We start from the raw sequence: 18,484 nt of genomic DNA on the forward strand, positions 1-18,484 counted from the left end.
TCTTATAAAACACAGAATTATTGGGGTGCCTGTGTGTCTCAGTCAGTTAAGTGCTGGACCCTGGATTTTGGCTCAGGTCATGATCTCAGGTTGAACTGAGCACGGAGTCAGCTTCAGGGTCCCCCCACCCCGCCCCCTGTCCCACTCACGTGTACGCGCTCTCTCTAAAAAACATGGTTCTTGTTTCAAGATCCCTTAGAATGGATTACAGTACATTTTAAAGCCGTGTTTCGTTAGATGTAGTAGGTGCATTGAATGGGGAGAATTAAGAGGAAAAGAGAAGGCATTACAACGTCTCTATGTTAATTTAGAAACCTGCATAAGAGTGTATGTTTACATACAAGTTCTCGGGCACTAGAAGAACTGGAAGGCCTTCCCCACACAGGTCAAGGCAATGACTTTTCAAGTATTCAACAGAGTTTCAGCACAAAAGTTTTGGTATCCATCATGTAGCTGGCGTTCTCTCTCTGAACGAGCCCACAGCACCCCGCTGTCCGCTCACACTGTCTCTAGCACAGGTACAAAGGGTGAAGCTCTAGAAGTCATGAAAAATCTTGGGAAATAAATGGAGCGATACTTTCAGTTCACTGGAGGCTGAGATACTTGATGGCAGAGCAGATCGGCTCATACCTCCAACTCCCGTCACCACGTAAATGATCGTCGGGAAGAGAAGTGGAGCAGAGAGTCCTGTCTTTTTGACATTTCGCAAGATAAGAAATTAATTATACAACATCACCGTTATGGGTGTTTGTCACAAAGCGAAGCACAAACCACAAAGTTTAGGCTCCAAGCTCTTTGTTTCCGAGACAAGAATGTGGGCGCGAAGTGAATTTAAATGACTTCTTTTTCTTCTGAGAAAATTGTGTTTTATTCCAGGCAGTTAAAAGAAATAGAAGACAAGATTTTAGAAGTTCTTTCATCTTCGGAAGGCAATATATTAGAAGATGAAACCGCTATTAAGATATTATCTTCCTCCAAGGCTTTGGCTAATGAGATTTCTCAAAAGCAGGAAGTAGCCGAGGAGACGGAGAAGAAGATCGATCGCGCGCGGCTGGGCTACCGGCCCATCGCCGTCCATTCCGCAATCCTGTTCTTCTCCATCGCCGACCTAGCTAACATCGAGCCCATGTACCAATACTCACTGACCTGGTTTATTAACCTTTACATCCTGTCTATTGAAAATTCAGAGAAGTCTGAAATTTTAGCAAAAAGGTACGTAAAAGAAATACCGATTAGTAGGAATACTGACCGATGCATGAAAAGTTAACAGTTAATTGGTGGCTCTTGCTGTGGTTACAGAACGGTGTGGGTGTGCCCTCTCTGCTAACACGAGCTTGATTAATCATTGCTCTAGAAATAAATTGGAGGATGAGAAATGGAATAGATGTGACCAAATTCAGCCTGCCAGGAAATTGTTTACTGGGAGATAGGATTATAATGTAATTCTAAAAGGAGGAAACATTTATCTCTGTTGATCATTTGCAAAATGTATTTGTGATCAGAGGCATGGAAAGACAGGACTCTTACCCTCTGTAAACCAGCGTTCCAAAAGTTGCAGATGTACATTCTGATTTATACATAGTCATACTTTGTCAAGTAACAAGGTTTTTTTTTTAAATACCTTGTTGTGATTATTTGTGTTATTCTTACTTACATAAAATACCTTATTTTATACTTGGCTATTGTAATAAAGGAACTAAGACCTTGACAGTAAGTGTATAAGAGAATAAAATTTCATTTTATTATCAGTGAGGTGAATTTTAGTTTGGTATTGAAACCTATGTTGAATAGGATCTAACCTGAAATTACTTCCTGAACAAAGAAAATAGTTCATTGCGACTATGGCCCTCTCTAAACTTACTGATCAGTATGAAGCTGGATACTTCAGTTTCTTGACTGTTCATACCCACAAAGGAAATCCAATTTAATACTGGTCACTCGCAGTGCAGAATTACTTTATAGAAATTCCAAATGAGCATCTCCTGAAAATCTGAATTGAATTGCTCTCATTTACTCCAGTGGAACTCTGCTAAAATTTGAATATTCTTAGAGTGAGCAATTTCTTGCTAGTACTATTATTTTACAACCTTAAATATGAGATCAGTGAAGGTGTGAAGACTGACACTGGGCTTAGCGAACAATCTCTCAGCTGTCTGCCCGTGAGGAAGAGAAGGGGGTGGCCACTTTCAAGAAGAAATTTTTTTATTATGATACTTGAAAATGTGCCGTTTCTTTCTCTATTTCTTCTGCTATCTGAAATTTTCAAGGGTAGGAAGGATTACTAAAATATAGAAAACAACATTTTAAGTGACCTTGCTTAGAAAAGCTCCCAACCACTTGCATTTTGTTAGTTAATTGAACAAGCATGTCTGGTTTTTACACGAGGTTCTGAGTTCCCGGAGACAAGGGTTTGGGAGGGTTTGTTTGTTTGTTTAATATTCCCAGAACTTACCACAGTGCTCATCACATGGTGCCACAACAGTAAACAGTGTTTTGTTTTTCACTGCAGTTGTTTTTCTGTTCCTTGTTAAAAACAAGTCACCAAAATATCATTTTAACTACTTTTAAATTAAGGTATTTGCTGGAGTCTAGGGAAGAAAACTAATTTTCTCTGTCATTTAGAGACACACTTTGTGTACAAGAGTTAAAAATTAGAACAATTTTATGCTTTACAACTAATTATTCATTCCTTTACTATATCTTGTTTCACCAAATTAGAACTCACCCACGCATATGACATGTTTCTTCCTAACTGTGACCATAGTCCTTTATGATTTCTAGAAAATTAAATCCTTTTACCCAGATGTGAGATTTGGATGGAATCTAGAAAACAAAATATGTCTTCTCTACTTAAGATCCTTTCATTTTCATACAATGCAAATCTTATCCATGACTCCAGTGGTCCTGAAAGTGTAATTCTGGAACCAACCAAAGAGTAAATAGGAAAAGCATATTTGAAAACTTTCAATGAAATTATCAGTCTACACCCAGAAGCATGCAGAAATCAGAGTATTGCTCAATGAACTTCCATCATTGAAGACACCTGTGTAATTAGGGCCCAGATCAAGACCCAGAACGTTATCGACAGCCCAGAAACCCCACTTTGTGTCCCCTTCTAGAGACTAACCCAGCCGCTTCCACCAAGCTGAAGACTGTCCTGACTTCCAACACCATGGATTAGCTTGTCCTGTTCTAGAACATCGTGTGAATGGAACCAGTCTGTGCTCCGGGGTGTCTGGATGCTTACGCTCAGCATTGCATTCGCGACTTCATGTTCTTTTGTACGGGCCGCGGTTTATTCGCTGCCACTGTGCTAGTATGTTGTCGGGAAAGTACCGAAGCAAAATATTTTCTCAACCCAGTTTTCTCCACGAAGGTAGTAGAGAAAGAAAACAGGTTGGTTATTCAGTAAACATTAATCCAGAATGTGCTGCGTATCACAGGAAATCCACTAACAGATCATGAAGGTAGAAATCTCAGCCCAAATTTATCTGCTAACTGAAGTGACCATCTGCGCTAGCAAACTGGCTTTAGCCACAGGAAAAACACACATGGTTTGTGGAGGAGGGTCCGCTGCACCCCATCCTGGCCAGCACCTGGGATCTCTTGTTTTCCTAATGACGGCAGTTCTATCAGGTGTGAGGTAATCGCTCATCATGTTTCGATCTGCATTTCCCTGAAAAGTAGTGATGCTGAGCATCTTCTCATGAGCCCTATTGCCTATTTTGATGTCCTCTTTCTTTTAATTTAAAGATTTTATTTATTTATGTGACAGAGAGATAGCACAAGGAGGCAGAGCAACAGGCAGAGAGAGAGAGGGAGAAGCAGACTCTCCACTGAGCAGAGAGCCCAATGCAGGACTCGATCCCGAGACCCTGAGATCATGACCTGAGCTGAAGGCAGCCGTTCAACCAATTGAGCCATCCGGGCACCCTATTTTAATGTCCTCTTTAGAAAAATGTCTGTTTAGGTCTTCGGCCCATTTTTTAATCAGATTTTTTTGTTATTCAGTTGTTAGTTCCTTGTATATTTTGGATATTAACTATTTGATATTTGGTCTGCAAAAAAATTCTCCCATGGCTGCCCTTTCATTTTTTTGTTGTTTCCTTTGGGTTTTTTTGTTGTTGTTGTTTCTGTGTTGTGTGTATGTGGGGCGTGTGTGTGTGTGTGTGTTGCTTATTTTGAAGTACAGTTGACACACAGTATTCTTTTAGTTTCAAGTGCACAGCATAGTGACTGGACAAGACCATATGTTATGCTTTGCTCCCCACAAGGGTAGCTCCTGCCTGTCACCATACAACACTATTGCAATGTCATTGACTTAGTCCCTATGCTGTACCTTTTATTCTCGTGACTTCATTCGGTGACTGGAGGCCAGCACCTCCCACCCCGCTTCACGCACTGTGCCCAGCCCCTCAACACACTCCTCCCTGGCAACCATCAGTTCTCTGTACTTATGGGTCTGTTTCTGCTTTTTGTTTGTTTGTTTTGTTTTTTAGATTCCACATAGGAGTGAAATCATAGGGTATTTGTCTTTGTCCGACCTATGTCACTTAGGATTCTATTCTCTAGATCATCCATATTCTCACAAATGGCAAATCTCATTCTTTTCTGTGACTGAGGAATATCCCATTGTGTATTTATGTACATTTATATACATTTTCTTTATCCATTCATCTACTGACAGGCACCTGGGTGGCTACTGTACCTTGGCCGTGGTAAGTAATGCAGCGATAAATATAAGGGTGCATGTATCTTTCCAAATTAGTGTTTTCATTTTCTGGGTAAATACACAATAGTGAAATTACTGAATCATATGGTATTTTTGTTTTAAAGTTTTTTGAGGAACCTCCATACTGTTTTCCATAGTGGCTGCACCAATTTAAATTCCCACCAACAGTGCACAAGGGTTCCTTTTGTCCACATCCTCGCCAACACTTCTTGTCTTTTTGATTCTAGTGATTCTGAGAGGTGTCAGCTGGTACCTCGTTGTGGTTTTGATTTGCATTTCCTGGGTGATAGTGATGTTGTGCATCTTTTCATGTGTCTGTTTGACTCTGTATGTCTTTGGAAAAATGTCACTCAGATCCTCTGCCTATTTTTAATCAGAATATTTAGGGTTTTGGTTTTGAGTTTTATAAGTTGTTTATATATTTTGGATATTAATCCCTTCTCAGATATATCATTTGTGAATATCTTCTCCCATTCAGTAGTTGCCTTTTTGTTTTGTCGATGCTTTTCTTCACTGTGCAAAAGCTTTTTATTTGTATAGTCCCAATAGTTTCTTTTTGCTTTTTTTCCCTTTTGCCCAAGGAGACGTATCTAGAAAATGTTGCTAAAGCCAATATGAAGGGAAACTACCACCTGTTTTCTTCTAGGAGTTTTATGGTTTCAAGTCTTACATTTAGATATTTAATCCATTTTGAGTTTATTTTTGTATATGGTACCAGAAAATAGCCCAGTTTCATTCTTCCACATGCTGCTCTCATTTTTCCAACGTCATTTGTGAAAAGACTGTCTTTTTCCCCCATTGAATATTTTTGCCTCCTTTGCCATAGATGAATTGGCTGTGTAAGCATGGATTTATTTCTTGTTGCTATTTTGTTTTCTTAGTTGTTTCTACATGCAGAAGCTTTTGGGTTTGAATTAGTCCCATTTGTTGATTTTTGCTTTTGTTTTGTGCTTTTGGTGTCATGTCCAAGAAAATCACTGGTGAAATCAATGTTGATAGGTTTCTTCCCTACGTTTTCTTCTAGGAGCTTTATGGTATAAGGTCTTCAGTTTTCATCTTAGACCCATTTTGAGTCCATTTTTATGAGTGGTATGAAATAGGGGTCCATTTTCATTGCTCTACGTGCACATGTTCTGCATTTGTGACATGCATTGACCTTGGGCACATCATGCTAACCAAGATAAGTCAGAGAGAAGTACTATGGATATCACTTATATGTGGAATCAAAACAAAGTTCATGTCTGTAAAACCTAAAAACAACAACAAACAGTAAAATGCTGGTTACCAAGGGAAGGGGGTAGGTAGGATAAATCGATGGTGTTTCAGGGTATCAACTTGTAACAACTAGTAAAATTATTTCTTATTTCTTTCTACTCAGCAACTAAAACATATTTTATTTTTCTTGCCTTCTGATGGTTATTATTCATAATAATTCTTACTTAACTATTACACCAAACATACATTATGACTGTTATATATATGTATATATATGACTGTGACATATAGCTATATACTGTGAAATAGCTATAGTAATTTGGATCATCTGGTTTTTATCAAATTTTTAATATAGCAAAAAAAAAAAAAAACTTCTATTGAAGTACAGAAACAAAAATCTAATGAGGATATAGTTTTTTTACAGGGACCAAAGAGAAATCTCTCTCAGTAAACAATATAAGTGTATACATACACTTTGAGTGTTTTTTTTTCTTTTCCTTCCACTTCTATCAAGATCATTTTTCCCGTGTTACTAAGTACTCTTCTGAAACATAACTTTTTTTTTTTTTAAAGATTTTATTTATTTATTTGACACAGAGAGAGAGAGAGAGACACAGTGAGAGAGAGAACACAAGCAGGGGGAGTGGGAGAGGGAGAAGCAGGCTTCCCGCCGAGCAGGTGACCCGAAGCGGGGCTCCATCCCAGGACCCTGGGATCATGACCTGAGCTGAAGGCAGAAGCTTAACAACTGAGCCATCCGGGCGCCCCGAAACATAACTTTTAATAGTTGCACAATATACCATTTTGTGAATGTGCCATGATTTTCATATTTTAAGACTCTCAAGTAATCCACATTGTTCATTATTTCTGTAGGCTAGGATCCTAAAATTAGAACAAAGGTGTTTACTTCTTTCAGACTCCTGAATGATTATTCAAATATACAACTCCATTGGAGGAAGGCAAATGATCTTATATCCCCATAACACACATCAACATTGAAAATTGTCATTCTATCCTCTTTTTCACTATAAATCAATTATTAAAATATTGAATTTTAATCTGCATTTTTATCACTGAGACTGAACTTGAATTTCTAATATGAGTGACCCTTATAATTTCCCCTTCAATATTCCTATCCATAAGAGGAAATTTTTTTTTTTTAGGAAATTTGTTTTAAAGTGCAGACATTTTTATTTTATTCTAGAAAGACCAAATCTGCATTACCCTGTATTAATTGTACTGTTACAGATGAGACAAACTAAATACCAAGTGTGAAACGACCATGATCAACATAAAAATGGGGACAGGAATTGTATGATTATTTTAAATCTTCAGAGAATTCAACTATATTTCAGCAACTAGTTTCAAAGCCCTCTCTACCAAGTCCTTTTTCAGAGTTCTCAACTAGAAATAAAATACATCAATTTGTTGTAATATTCATTAAGAGAACGCTGGCAAGGGACAAAATAATTAAAGAAACAGGCAAGTCAGGAGAAAAATTGAGCTGAAATGCTTAGTAGCCTAGGATGTCATTCTGAAAATAGCCAAGATATGGTGGTACTAGTAGATTATTCTTTTTAGACACATTAAGAAACACTGATAAAATTTTGTTTAACCAAAAAACTATACTAATTTTCCCTTCAGGTAAGTTGATCTGCTTAGTTTGGGCCATTGTCAATCATTAGCTCTCTGCAAAGGTTCTCAGTCAACCATTTATTCTGTTTATTTCTATTATAACTATTATAACCTATTTAATAAAAAATATTTTTGAAATTTTTCTTTCAAAGATGGGTTTATTTTCCCCTATGAGATAATTAAGTGAAAATTCTTAAACTGTTATATTCATGTAAAGAATTGCTATGAATACAGAGAACACATGTTAGCACTTACAAGGAAGTTGTTAGTTGCACATATGATTAGTCATATTTCCATGTTCCATCTATGTGGTAAATAAAAATGTAGCTTATCAAGTTTTGTGATTTCTCCAGTTTTTATGGATTTATGAGCAGAGTAACATACTACGAAATGTTAATTTAATTAAAAAGCTATCAATTTTAATCTGTGAATTTAATATATAATATAGAACTTTGGAAGTATCTACAGAATAAAAAAAATCAAATTTTACCCCAAGAAATGCTTTAGAGTTAAAAATAGTCCACAAATCTTTAAATGTATTAGATCAATGTACTATGCATTGACTTTTTTTCCAAAAGAAAGACTAAGTTTGTTTGTTTTTTTTTTTTAAATCAATCAACAGTAAAATGCAGTTCTACTGAAGTGTTTCTACATTGTGTAGCTTTCAAATTGGTACATCCTGTTAATGACGACCATTGATTGTTTTGGAGGTAATTGACCAGAAAGCTTATTAGAGGAATATACATGTAAATGATTTATACTGTGTTTCCTTGAGAGCATTTTTTTAAGGTATAATGCATTTTTGTTTATTCACTTGTCCTTCTGTTGTCTTGTAGGCTTCAGATTCTCAAGGAGCACTTTACTTACTCCCTGTATGTCAATGTCTGCCGGTCGCTCTTTGAAAAGGATAAGCTACTCTTTTCCTTTTGTCTAACTGCTAACCTGCTACTACATGAACGTGCGGTCAGTACTGTTATAATTTGTAGAAAAAGACTAACACTGATTCATTAATTTACTAATTTGTATGGGTATGTGTGTGTATGTTTATACATACATAAAAAGGGGTTGCAAATAGTTAAACAATAATTATAATTAAGGCAAGACATCACGGCTAAACTGAATTTCAGAGGTGAAAAAGTAAATAAAGCAGAGTGCACTATGACATTTTTAAATTTATGTGTGCTTTAATTGAAAATAAATTACTCTCTATTAGAATCTCATTTAAGTATGCTTATAAATTTACTAACTATGTTGATACATTTACCCCAAGTAATCACGTAAATGGCAATGTTTTTAAGAACTTGTGCAAGCTAGTCAAATCCAACCATTTGGGTTTAACCACACCTTTCACAAATTTTTGTTCTATTTCAAATCTATTCATTTAAAATATAAGAAATGCCTTAAGAATGAAAGAGGTATTGAAAATAGTGACAAAATTTACTATTTTATTTACTTAGGTGTATAAGATTTATTCATTGGATTTGGTGATGTATCAGTTGAATCCTGAAGGAATAAAGGCTTTATTCTTGCATTTCTTGCACAAGTTTCATAGCAATACCTCATTATGTTTTATGGAGAATAATTGCAAATATGGCAGATTGAATGCTTTCTGACTTCCCCCAATTTTTATCTTATTCCTCTTTATATTTATTGGGTATAGTTGACACACAGTGACACATAGCAGTTTCAGGTGTACAACATAGTGATTCATCAACTCTATACTGCCAAGTGTAAGTACCATCCTCCACCACATAATGCTGTTACAGCACCGTCGACTATATTCCCTGTGCTGTCGCGTTTATTCCTGGGAATTACTCATTTCATACCAGAAGCCTGGATCTCCCAGTCGCCTTCACCTGTGTTTGCTGATTCCCTGCCCTCTGCCTTCTGTCTTCCCAATTTTTAGAGCCTGTAAGACTCTATAAAAAGATATTTTTAGAGCCTGTAAGACTCTAAAAAGACATTTTTAGAAAACATTTACTCAAGTAGAATTGTTCTGTTTAGATGAGTAATTCTGGAGGAAAATTATCAAAAAGTAGCTATCGAGAATAGACCTATTTCGAAAGCCAGTTGTAATGGATAAATGGTTTCATATGAGGAAGTTCTCAGGGGTTATAGAATTCCATAAAGACATTACCTAAAACTTGAAAATCAATAGTTCTTTTAAAATGGCTTAAATGTAATATATATATATATATATATATATATATATATATATATATATATATATATATATAATGAATTCATTTCTGACTCTACGTGCTACTTTGTTTTCCAAAGATTAATAAAGCTGAGTGGAGATTTCTGCTGACTGGTGGCATTGGATTGGACAATCCTCACGCCAACCCCTGCACGTGGCTTCCTCAAAAATCATGGGATGAAATATGTCGGCTGGATGATTTACCGTCCTTCAAAAATATTCGTAGGGAATTTGTGCACTTAAAGGATGGATGGAAAAAAGTATATGATAGTTTGGTATGTTTTTAGCTCTTTTGCTTATTCCAAAGTTTTTAAATGGACAAAATAATGCTTAATAATTTATTTTTATCTTTGAATAAAAACAATATTTAATTAAGCTTTAAACAGTTTGGAAGTAATTTTCTTTTAAAGATTTTATTTATTTATTTGACACAGAGAGAGAGAGATCACAAGTAGACAGAGAGGCAGGCAGAGGGAGAGGGGGAAGCAGGCTCCTTGCTGAGCAGAGAGCCCCATGTGGGGCTCAATCCCAGGACCCTGAGATCATGACCTGAGCCGAAGGCAGAGGCTTAACCTACTGAGCCACCCAGGCACCCCTTTAATTAAGCTTTAAACAACTGTTCAGATCTTGAAATCAAGGTTTAGATTTATTTTATCCTCACCTTCTAAATTGGTAGTTCTCTTATGAACTTGTGTTCAAATCCTTAAAGTGTATGGAGATGCAGAGCCCTTAAAATATTCTCTTCGAGGGACACCTCTCTCTCTGCCTGCCTCTGTGCCTGCTTGTGATCTCTGTCTGTCAAATAAATAAATAAAATCTTTAAAAATATATATTCTTTTTGAATTTCCATGCCAGGTTTTTATTTATTAACAATTTAGACTTTACAACCATAATAGCAGGTAAGTTAAAAATTTTACAAAAGAGGGTACCTGGCTGTCTCGGTAGAACATGGGACTCAATCTCTGGGCTGTAAGTTCAAACCCCGTGTTTGGTGTAGAGATTACTTAAAAATAAAATCTTTTTTTAAAATTTCATTTTATTTTTTTTCAATGTTCCAAAATGCATTGTTTATGCACCACACCCCGTGCTCCGGGCATTGCGTGTCCTCCACAGTCCCCACCTGCTCCTAGTTCCCCGCCCCCTCCCACATCCCTCAGTTTGTTTCTCAGAACATGGAGGACATGGGGAGATGGAGAGGAGAAGTGAGTTGGGGGAAATTGGAGGGAGAGACAAACCATGAGAGACCGTGGACTCTGAGAAAAATAAAATCACTTAAAAAAAATTTTTACCAGGGTGCCTGGGTGGTGCAGTTGAGTGTCTGACTCTTGGTTTCAGTTCGGGTCATGATCTTAGGGTCATGGGATCGGGCTCCACACTCAACGCAAGATTCCCTCTCCCTTTGGTCCTCCTGCTTGTGCTCTCTCTCTAACATAAATAAATCTTTAAAACAAAAAAAAAAATTTTTTTTTAATAGAAGAGCTCTTGTTTAGATTTTCTGAACGCAGGATATAAACGCAGATATAAGCTAGGATGAGGATGTAAGTTAATAAACATTTTTGTCTGTCGACATAAGATTCAGGGGCCAAGGGCAGGCTACCCCAAATGTGCCACTTTGGCATATGGATTATTTTAAATAAACGTTACTTAAGTGACAGTTTGTGCAAGAGGACCCTCCCTCCCCCGGAGAGTGGAAATAAATCTCCCAGGTGCAAGGTACCCTCCCTGTATCAGCAGGTAAAAAGACAACTCCAGCACTGGAGACCAGAGATTTAGAGCACAGAAGGCTGTGCCCTTGGGGGTCCTGGGTGGCTCGGCTGGTTAAGCCACTGCCTTCGGTTCAGGTCATGATCTGGATTCCCAGGATCGAGTCTGCATCAGCTCCCCACTCAGCGGGGAGTCTGCTTCTCCCTCGGACCCTTCCCCTCTCGTGCCCTCTCTCTCTCAAATAAATAATAAATAAAATCTTTAAACAAAACAAAACCCTTGTTACTTTCTACTAATTTACTGCCCCAGCCCAAATTCTATTTAGAATTCCTTACTAACTGAAACTCCCAAAGTTAAGTTTTCTTTTTTTTCTGTTGATTCCTCACAGATCAATGGTTTCTTTGTCTAGAAAGGATAAAAACTGCCTGCCTTGATCATTTCTTTAGGTCTCTGTGTTATTATTGGGCCTCTATGCACATGGAATAAGACTTCAGGGTTTTTTCCTCCTGTTAACCAGTTTCAAGTAAATTTAATTTGTGCTCTAGCTAGAAACTTGGACAGAAAAAATTTCCACCTCCCTTTCAGAGGGAAAAGCTAATAGCTCTTAAACAACTTTTCATGGGACCCTATCTTGAGAATTGGAGACTATGATAGTCAACACAAGCCACAAAACAGTGTCCCTTCTGGCACGCACAGAAATTGTTGCCTTCCGTCACTTTTTTTTTTTTTTTTTTTTTAAGCATGAGGGCTAGTATTTTGCCAATTCATAATTACTTTTTTCTACCCCTTTATTTCTACTCTCTTAACATTCAGCTTTCCTGGGTGTAATATGCAAGAGCTCTCTTTAGGGAAGGTGGGAAAAAGAAAGAAAGTGCAAGATTTGCAGAGAGTATTTTTTATTTGTTTACCAACTTGTATTATACACAACAGTGAGATTGTATCTGTACATAAATGCAAATATTTTGGACTGAATCTCATTTGAATCTCTATTAGTAATAAAAACATATTTCCTAGGGATGGATGTGTTTTTGTGAGTACTTCATTCTAATTTGAAATAGAAATTTTATTGACTATGCTGAGGCATGAAGATTTCTAATATAAGATATCACATAGCCTTCCCTAGAGTTTTAAAATTTTTATAAATATCTCCCCCTTTGATTTTTTTTGAACTTACTCCTCTTGGGATCTTAATGCCTTTCTTCTTGTGTATTTTTAATAACTCTCTCTCTTTGTCTTCTTCTTTATTATATATAGTTTCAAATATACCTTTATTTTTAAAAAAGACACCAAAACATTGTTCAAACAGGAAATATCACAATAAACTTAAGTATAATGCCTTTCTTCTTTTGTAATAAATATTTATTTTTATAAATAGATGATGACAGTAGTTGGTAGGTTTTAAAATGCCTTTGGAGAAATAATGGGAAAACTCTGTATGCACATTTTTTAGTAACAGGATTCATTTGTCTAATGATTAGTATTCATATTGACATTAACCTGCTTAATTCATGTCCTCATTTTGATTCCTTTGTGGTGCTTTAAATTTTCTTTTCATTCCTTATTTCATAACTTTACCCCAGCCTAATAAAATTTACATTAGTATCCGTGATTTCGCTTAGTCATTATATGCTTTCCCTAAAATCAGTTTCTAAGTCAAAATACTATTCTCTTTAGAAATAATCTCTAGGGACACCTGGGTGGCTCAGTGGGTTAAAGCCTCTGCCTTCAGCTCAGGTCATGATCCCAGGGTCCTGGGATGGAGCCCCACATTGGGCTCTCGGGAGCCTGCTTCCCCCTCTCTCTCTGCCTGCCTCTCTGTCTACTTGTAATCTCTGTCCGTCAAATAAATAAATAAAATCTTAAAAAAAAAAAAGAAAGAAAGAATCTCTAAAATAACATTGAATTATGTCTTCTGCAATTTTAGGAACCACATCATGAAAGTTTTCCTGAAAATTGGGAAGAGAAAGTAAATGAGTTTCAAAGGATGCTTATCATTCGTTGCTTGAGGCCAGACAAGGTAAGCAAGCCGCCGCGGTGACTCCAGTCCCCAGCAGGCCCTTCCAGTCCCGCCAGCTTGCATTTGCTTCTGTAACACTCACAGGGGAGGGGAAGGAGCCTTGGCGGGGGTGGGGGTGGGGGGAGCTAAGCCCGTTTCCTTTGATGCAGTCATTTTTCAAGAAGTTTGCACATCATTAAAGCCACACTGTTAATAATAGAGGAGACTGTATTTTATAGTTTGATGTATTTTATGATTCTTCCTTTAATTTATGCTTCCCCAATTGCTTACAATCCACTTCTCTTACATGCTATAATCTCATTCTTATCCTCATTCGTTTGATGACATTGGTCAGCGGTGTTGGTGTTCGCACCAAGCAGATAGAGAATTTTTGCCTTTTCAAATGCTGTCTTTATATGAAGCTCTTTGTTGGCCTGTGGAAAGCTAGTAGAATATCATCTTTAAGACATTCATCACTGCTGACTACAAAGGAAAATGTCAATACTATTCCTTTTAATTTCTTTAAATGATGAATAACCAATGCATCGGCTAACCTGTCATGTCAGCAAAGTTCAGTGCTCAGGGAGGGTCTCATCTGCATTATTTACTCTATTAAAACAAACAAACAAACAAACAAACTATTCATCTAAGTATAAAGACATCCACAGAGATATCCATATACTCTGAAAAAATGTATATATTAGGTATGTTGAGAAAAAATCGAAAAAATATCCCATTTGTCCTCTGTTACGACTCAAGTAAAAGTAATGCAAAATGATATCAAAACTTACTATATTCACAACTGGGAGTTGCTAGGGAATGTAAGGCAGTAATTCCATCCTACCAACAAAAAACCAGAACTTAGGTGGTGAAAGCAATTTATTTTTTTAAAGTTTTTACATGCGTCAGTGACAGGTGGGGCAGAGGCACTGTTTCCTCTGTCAGCCGCGGTCGACTCAGCGAACACATGCAGTTCTGGCCTGGCCGGTCACTGCGTTCTTTGCCAGAGCCCAAGTATCCATGAGGCATCATGCCTAAAGCCCATGATACTTCTAGGTGTTAAAGAAAATGTTTTAATTCTGTTTAAAAATGGAAAATGTAATCCAGCCTGTATTAAAGCTTGTAATTATACCAAAACAATGGCAAAATATAATTTTTGATATTTTTTCATGGGGAAACAGACGTACAAGGTGCCTAGGGCCTATGAAAGTCATAATGCTGGGACGCTTGCGAGGCTTAGTCGGTTGAGCATCTGCCTTCAGCTCCGCGATCGAGTCCCACATCGGGCTCCTTGCTCAGCTGGGGAGCCTGCTTCTCCCTTTGTCCCCTTGCTTGTGCGCTCTCTCTCTCTCTCTCTCTCTCTCTGACAATTAAATAAATAAAGTCTTAAAAAGAAAGAAAGACAATCATAACACTGCCCGGCTCTTAGGTGTTGGAAGTAGTCACAATTGGTTAGGAATCATAATTAAACTAGTGAAACATTCTCTGCCTTGGTAGCCCTTTCAAAAATGAATTGCCACTGAAACTTTAGTATTAATCCTCAGAAGTTTTCCCTGCAAATATTAAATATGGAAGAATATGAAATATTTCACACTCTTGCCTAATACAGCTTCCTCATTTAAAACCCTTTGTTAAAATTTTCAAAGGCTTTTACTTTGTTTCCTAAGCTCTATAGACCATTCCACTAAAACAGCTCTGCATGTACCACCAACTTCTCCACTCATTATCTGAAAAAAACAAAGAGGCTTCTGTTCATGTTTTATGTTGTTTATTGCAGCCTTCATCTATAAATATCTTTTCCCCAGTTAAAAAAGTTGGCGTTGTAATCTGAAAATACGCTGAGCTAAAAGATCAAATATTACTTTCCCTATTCATTCTCTTTTTAGAGTGTATTTGAAGGAGATGAGGAATTAGATAGTCACGCTGGGGCAGTTTTGTTTGTATGTTTTTCGTTTTATTTAGTTTTTATTTCTACTAACTTTCTCTTAAAGATTTTATGTAGTTGAGAGCGCGCGCGTGCAGACACGCATCAGCAGGAGGACAGCGACAGGCAGAAGCAGAGCAGGAAGCGGACTCCCCGCTGAGCAGCGAGCCCGATGCGGGGCTCGATCCCAGGACCCTGAGATCATGACCTGAGCTGAAAACAGACCCTTAACCAACTGAGCCATCCAGGCACCCCTGCTTTTTGTTTTTAAATCAATTTAGGTGAAACGTAGAGTTTTGTACTTTACATAGCTACTCTGTCCAATACTTTGGCCCCCCGTTTTATAAGTTTGCCCTGTGTGTTTCCATATCTCCTTTGGAGTTTTCCTGGGGTAGGTGGGTAAGTGTAGACATTAATGCTATTCACTGACATTCCCAGTTCCCTCCCTTGCGCACACGAGGTGAAGGGCTCTGGCCATAAAACGTGAGAAGTGTCAGGGCAGGAGCAATAAACCTGCAGCCTGAGACTCTCCCGGGCACACCCCCGCCATCAGCATCGTGGAATCACATTTGATATTTCAGTGCCGTCAGCAGGCCGAGACCGGAGCCGGCCCAGCGAGCGAGTGTCGCCCGCACATGCACAGGACTTTGCAGGGAAGAGAAGGAAACTTTTTGTTGCATTAAGTCACCGAGATCTGGAAATGTTTGCTACTAGAGCATAAATCAAATTAACTCAGGGAATTAATGACCGTTAGCTATGCGATCACACCTAGAATCCTTACAAGAGAAAGAATTCTTAGTATGCTCTTCTGTTCCTGGCAATCTCAGACTTGTCAATCTTGCTGTCCCTGGGCACTCCGAGTTCTAGTGGGCAATTGTGGGTTTTGGAATCTGTGTTTATTTAAAAGGAATATAGGGGCTACTATACTTTTAAAAGAATGGTTTTCTGAAGTAACATGGCATTAGCGTGCCGAAGAAAGGAGCGATGCTCTCGGAGGCCACTGTTTGGGCTTCTGCTCTGTAGATTTTCATTTCTTGGCAATCTCTAAGTCGTGAGATACTCTCTCTATCCACCAGGGTCAGCAGTCCCTCCATCTCTAGTTCTCAGTAGCAATTATTTAGCAGCACAGGTTTTTTGCTCCCTTTCCCTGCTCTGTCCTCAAAACAAATTCCACCCAGTGGGAAGAAGCTACACCCCAGGTTCACCAGTGCTCTAGTTGGGAAAAATATAAAAGATGCTCTGTAAATCACCACATGGAAAAATGAGATGGGCTCACACTTTTGTATAGAATTTAGTATTTTATAGTGCTTTATTGATAAAAGAAACATAACAGGGGAATAAATACTGCGGTGTGTAGTGTTTGGGGCCCATTTACAAAATGGAGAGTTTTCTGGCTACCATTCTCTCCTTCTGAACGATCAACAGAAAGCCAATTAATCAGCTTTCAATAAGAAACTTGTCAAATATAAGGGAATATGTTTCTCTGACCTCAGATAAATCCTCCAGGAATTTGCAATACACAGAAAACCATAAATGGAAGCCCACCAACTTCTTTCCTGCCTTTGGGAAGATGCCTGCTTAAATTGGTCTGTAATTTTTGTTACTGACAGATTTCATTTTACAGGCCTAATGCCAGCATAATCAGATTGCAGAAGCAAACCCAATTCTATTGCCTCGCAAACTGATTAGAAGCACAGCTTCATTTACCTTAGGAGTTACAGTTTGGTCTTGGGAGCAAGTAAGTCTTGCTCAGGTTAAAATTAAAAACAAAGCACTGAAATCTGTTTGCACTCCCTGTACCCCCCACGTGTGCACCCCTAACTTGGTCCTCCAGCCAGGGCTACACGTGCACAGTGGCTGACAGCAGCTTGAACCACTCACAAAAGAGAGGAGACGCTTACAACTCAAGCTTACTGAAAGGAAAGTCATGCACTTAAAAGCCTTGTGCTTTTGTTTGTAAAATTCTAGTTCCCAAGTCAGCCTTGGGAAGAGATGGTGGGGGAAAAAAAAAGAGTTTCCTTTCCTTTTGGTAATTGCTGTTGTTTTTTAAGATAATGAAAATAGACCAGCTATGGGGGAAAAGGAGAAAGGCAAGGACAAAGCCCTGGATAGAAGGGATATTTTTAGTTTTCTGCAATAAGCTTGACATCTGTGCATTCAAAATATCTGAAACATGAAATAACTTATGTAGAAATGAAACTTTTGGTACAGGCGAATTATTATGCTGTGACTTTTGTTGAGAATTTCTATAATTAGAATCTCACCTTCACAAAAAGAGGCATCCCGAGTTTCTATCCATTCGGTGTCCCGTATGTGTTTATTGTGTGCGAAGAACTTCTGAGTCACGAGTGAGGCAGGTTTTTGCCGACACAGAGCTTACATACGTGTTATTCTTCTGTGCATTTTCTGTGCTCCAACGAACCTGGAAATGCTGGGGAGGGATTTAAACATCTGATTTTAGTCCAGATACTCCTCCAGTGTCTCTCAGCCCCCCCGCCACACACACACCCTCTGTCACACACACTCACACACATTGAGATTGACGCTGTTTCCGGCACCGTGATGGGTCCGTGATTTCGGCTCACAAACCCTGTGTGAATAGATGTTGGCGAGAATACACAGAGGCTGGAAATACTCATGACTTTATCCAGAGGAAACCAGCTTTTTGAGATACTTGGTGTTTGGAAACTGCTCTTGCAATTTGCTGCAAGTTCAGGAGAGGTGCCGGCTGGTGGGATTGACGACCTAATTCGGACTGTTGTGCGCATACATGAGGCCGTCTTGGGTATGAGCAGGGAGCCAGTTAGAATGATTCGAAAAATTCTTTGGGCTCCTGCCAGTCCGTTACTCCTCTTCCTGGGATATGTTGTCTACATAATCTATTAAGCTAGACATAGGGACGCGGGTCTGTTAAACCTGTCTATCTTGCTTGTCTGGCTCACATCTGAGTCATGATTACCTTGGAGCCATTGTCCAGAGAGAAAAGGTGTAGAGCCTTCATTGGAAAGAGGGAAGAAAAGGGGCACCTGGACGGCTCAGTTGGTCAGGCATCAGACCCTGGGTTGCAGCTCCAGTCAT

The 18,484-nt window shown here is 38.3% G+C and overlaps 1 protein-coding gene across 2 annotated transcripts in view; it reads left to right on the forward strand.

The window, feature by feature from the left end:
• The window catches only part of DNAH7 (dynein axonemal heavy chain 7), a 249,692-nt gene that overhangs the window by 191,174 nt on the left and 40,034 nt on the right, over positions 1 to 18,484 (forward strand). For both annotated transcript variants that reach the window (XM_082689009.1, XM_082689010.1), the window contains 4 exons: positions 877 to 1,212; positions 8,419 to 8,545; positions 9,863 to 10,057; positions 13,411 to 13,503. In XM_082689009.1, coding sequence (XP_082545135.1) covers positions 877 to 1,212; positions 8,419 to 8,545; positions 9,863 to 10,057; positions 13,411 to 13,503 — 751 coding nt within the window. The remainder of the gene's footprint in view (positions 1 to 876; positions 1,213 to 8,418; positions 8,546 to 9,862; positions 10,058 to 13,410; positions 13,504 to 18,484) is intronic.

Source organism: Mustela nivalis, assembly GCF_964662115.1.
Source record: "Mustela nivalis genome assembly, chromosome: 11".
NCBI classification, from domain to species: Eukaryota; Metazoa; Chordata; class Mammalia; order Carnivora; family Mustelidae; genus Mustela; species Mustela nivalis.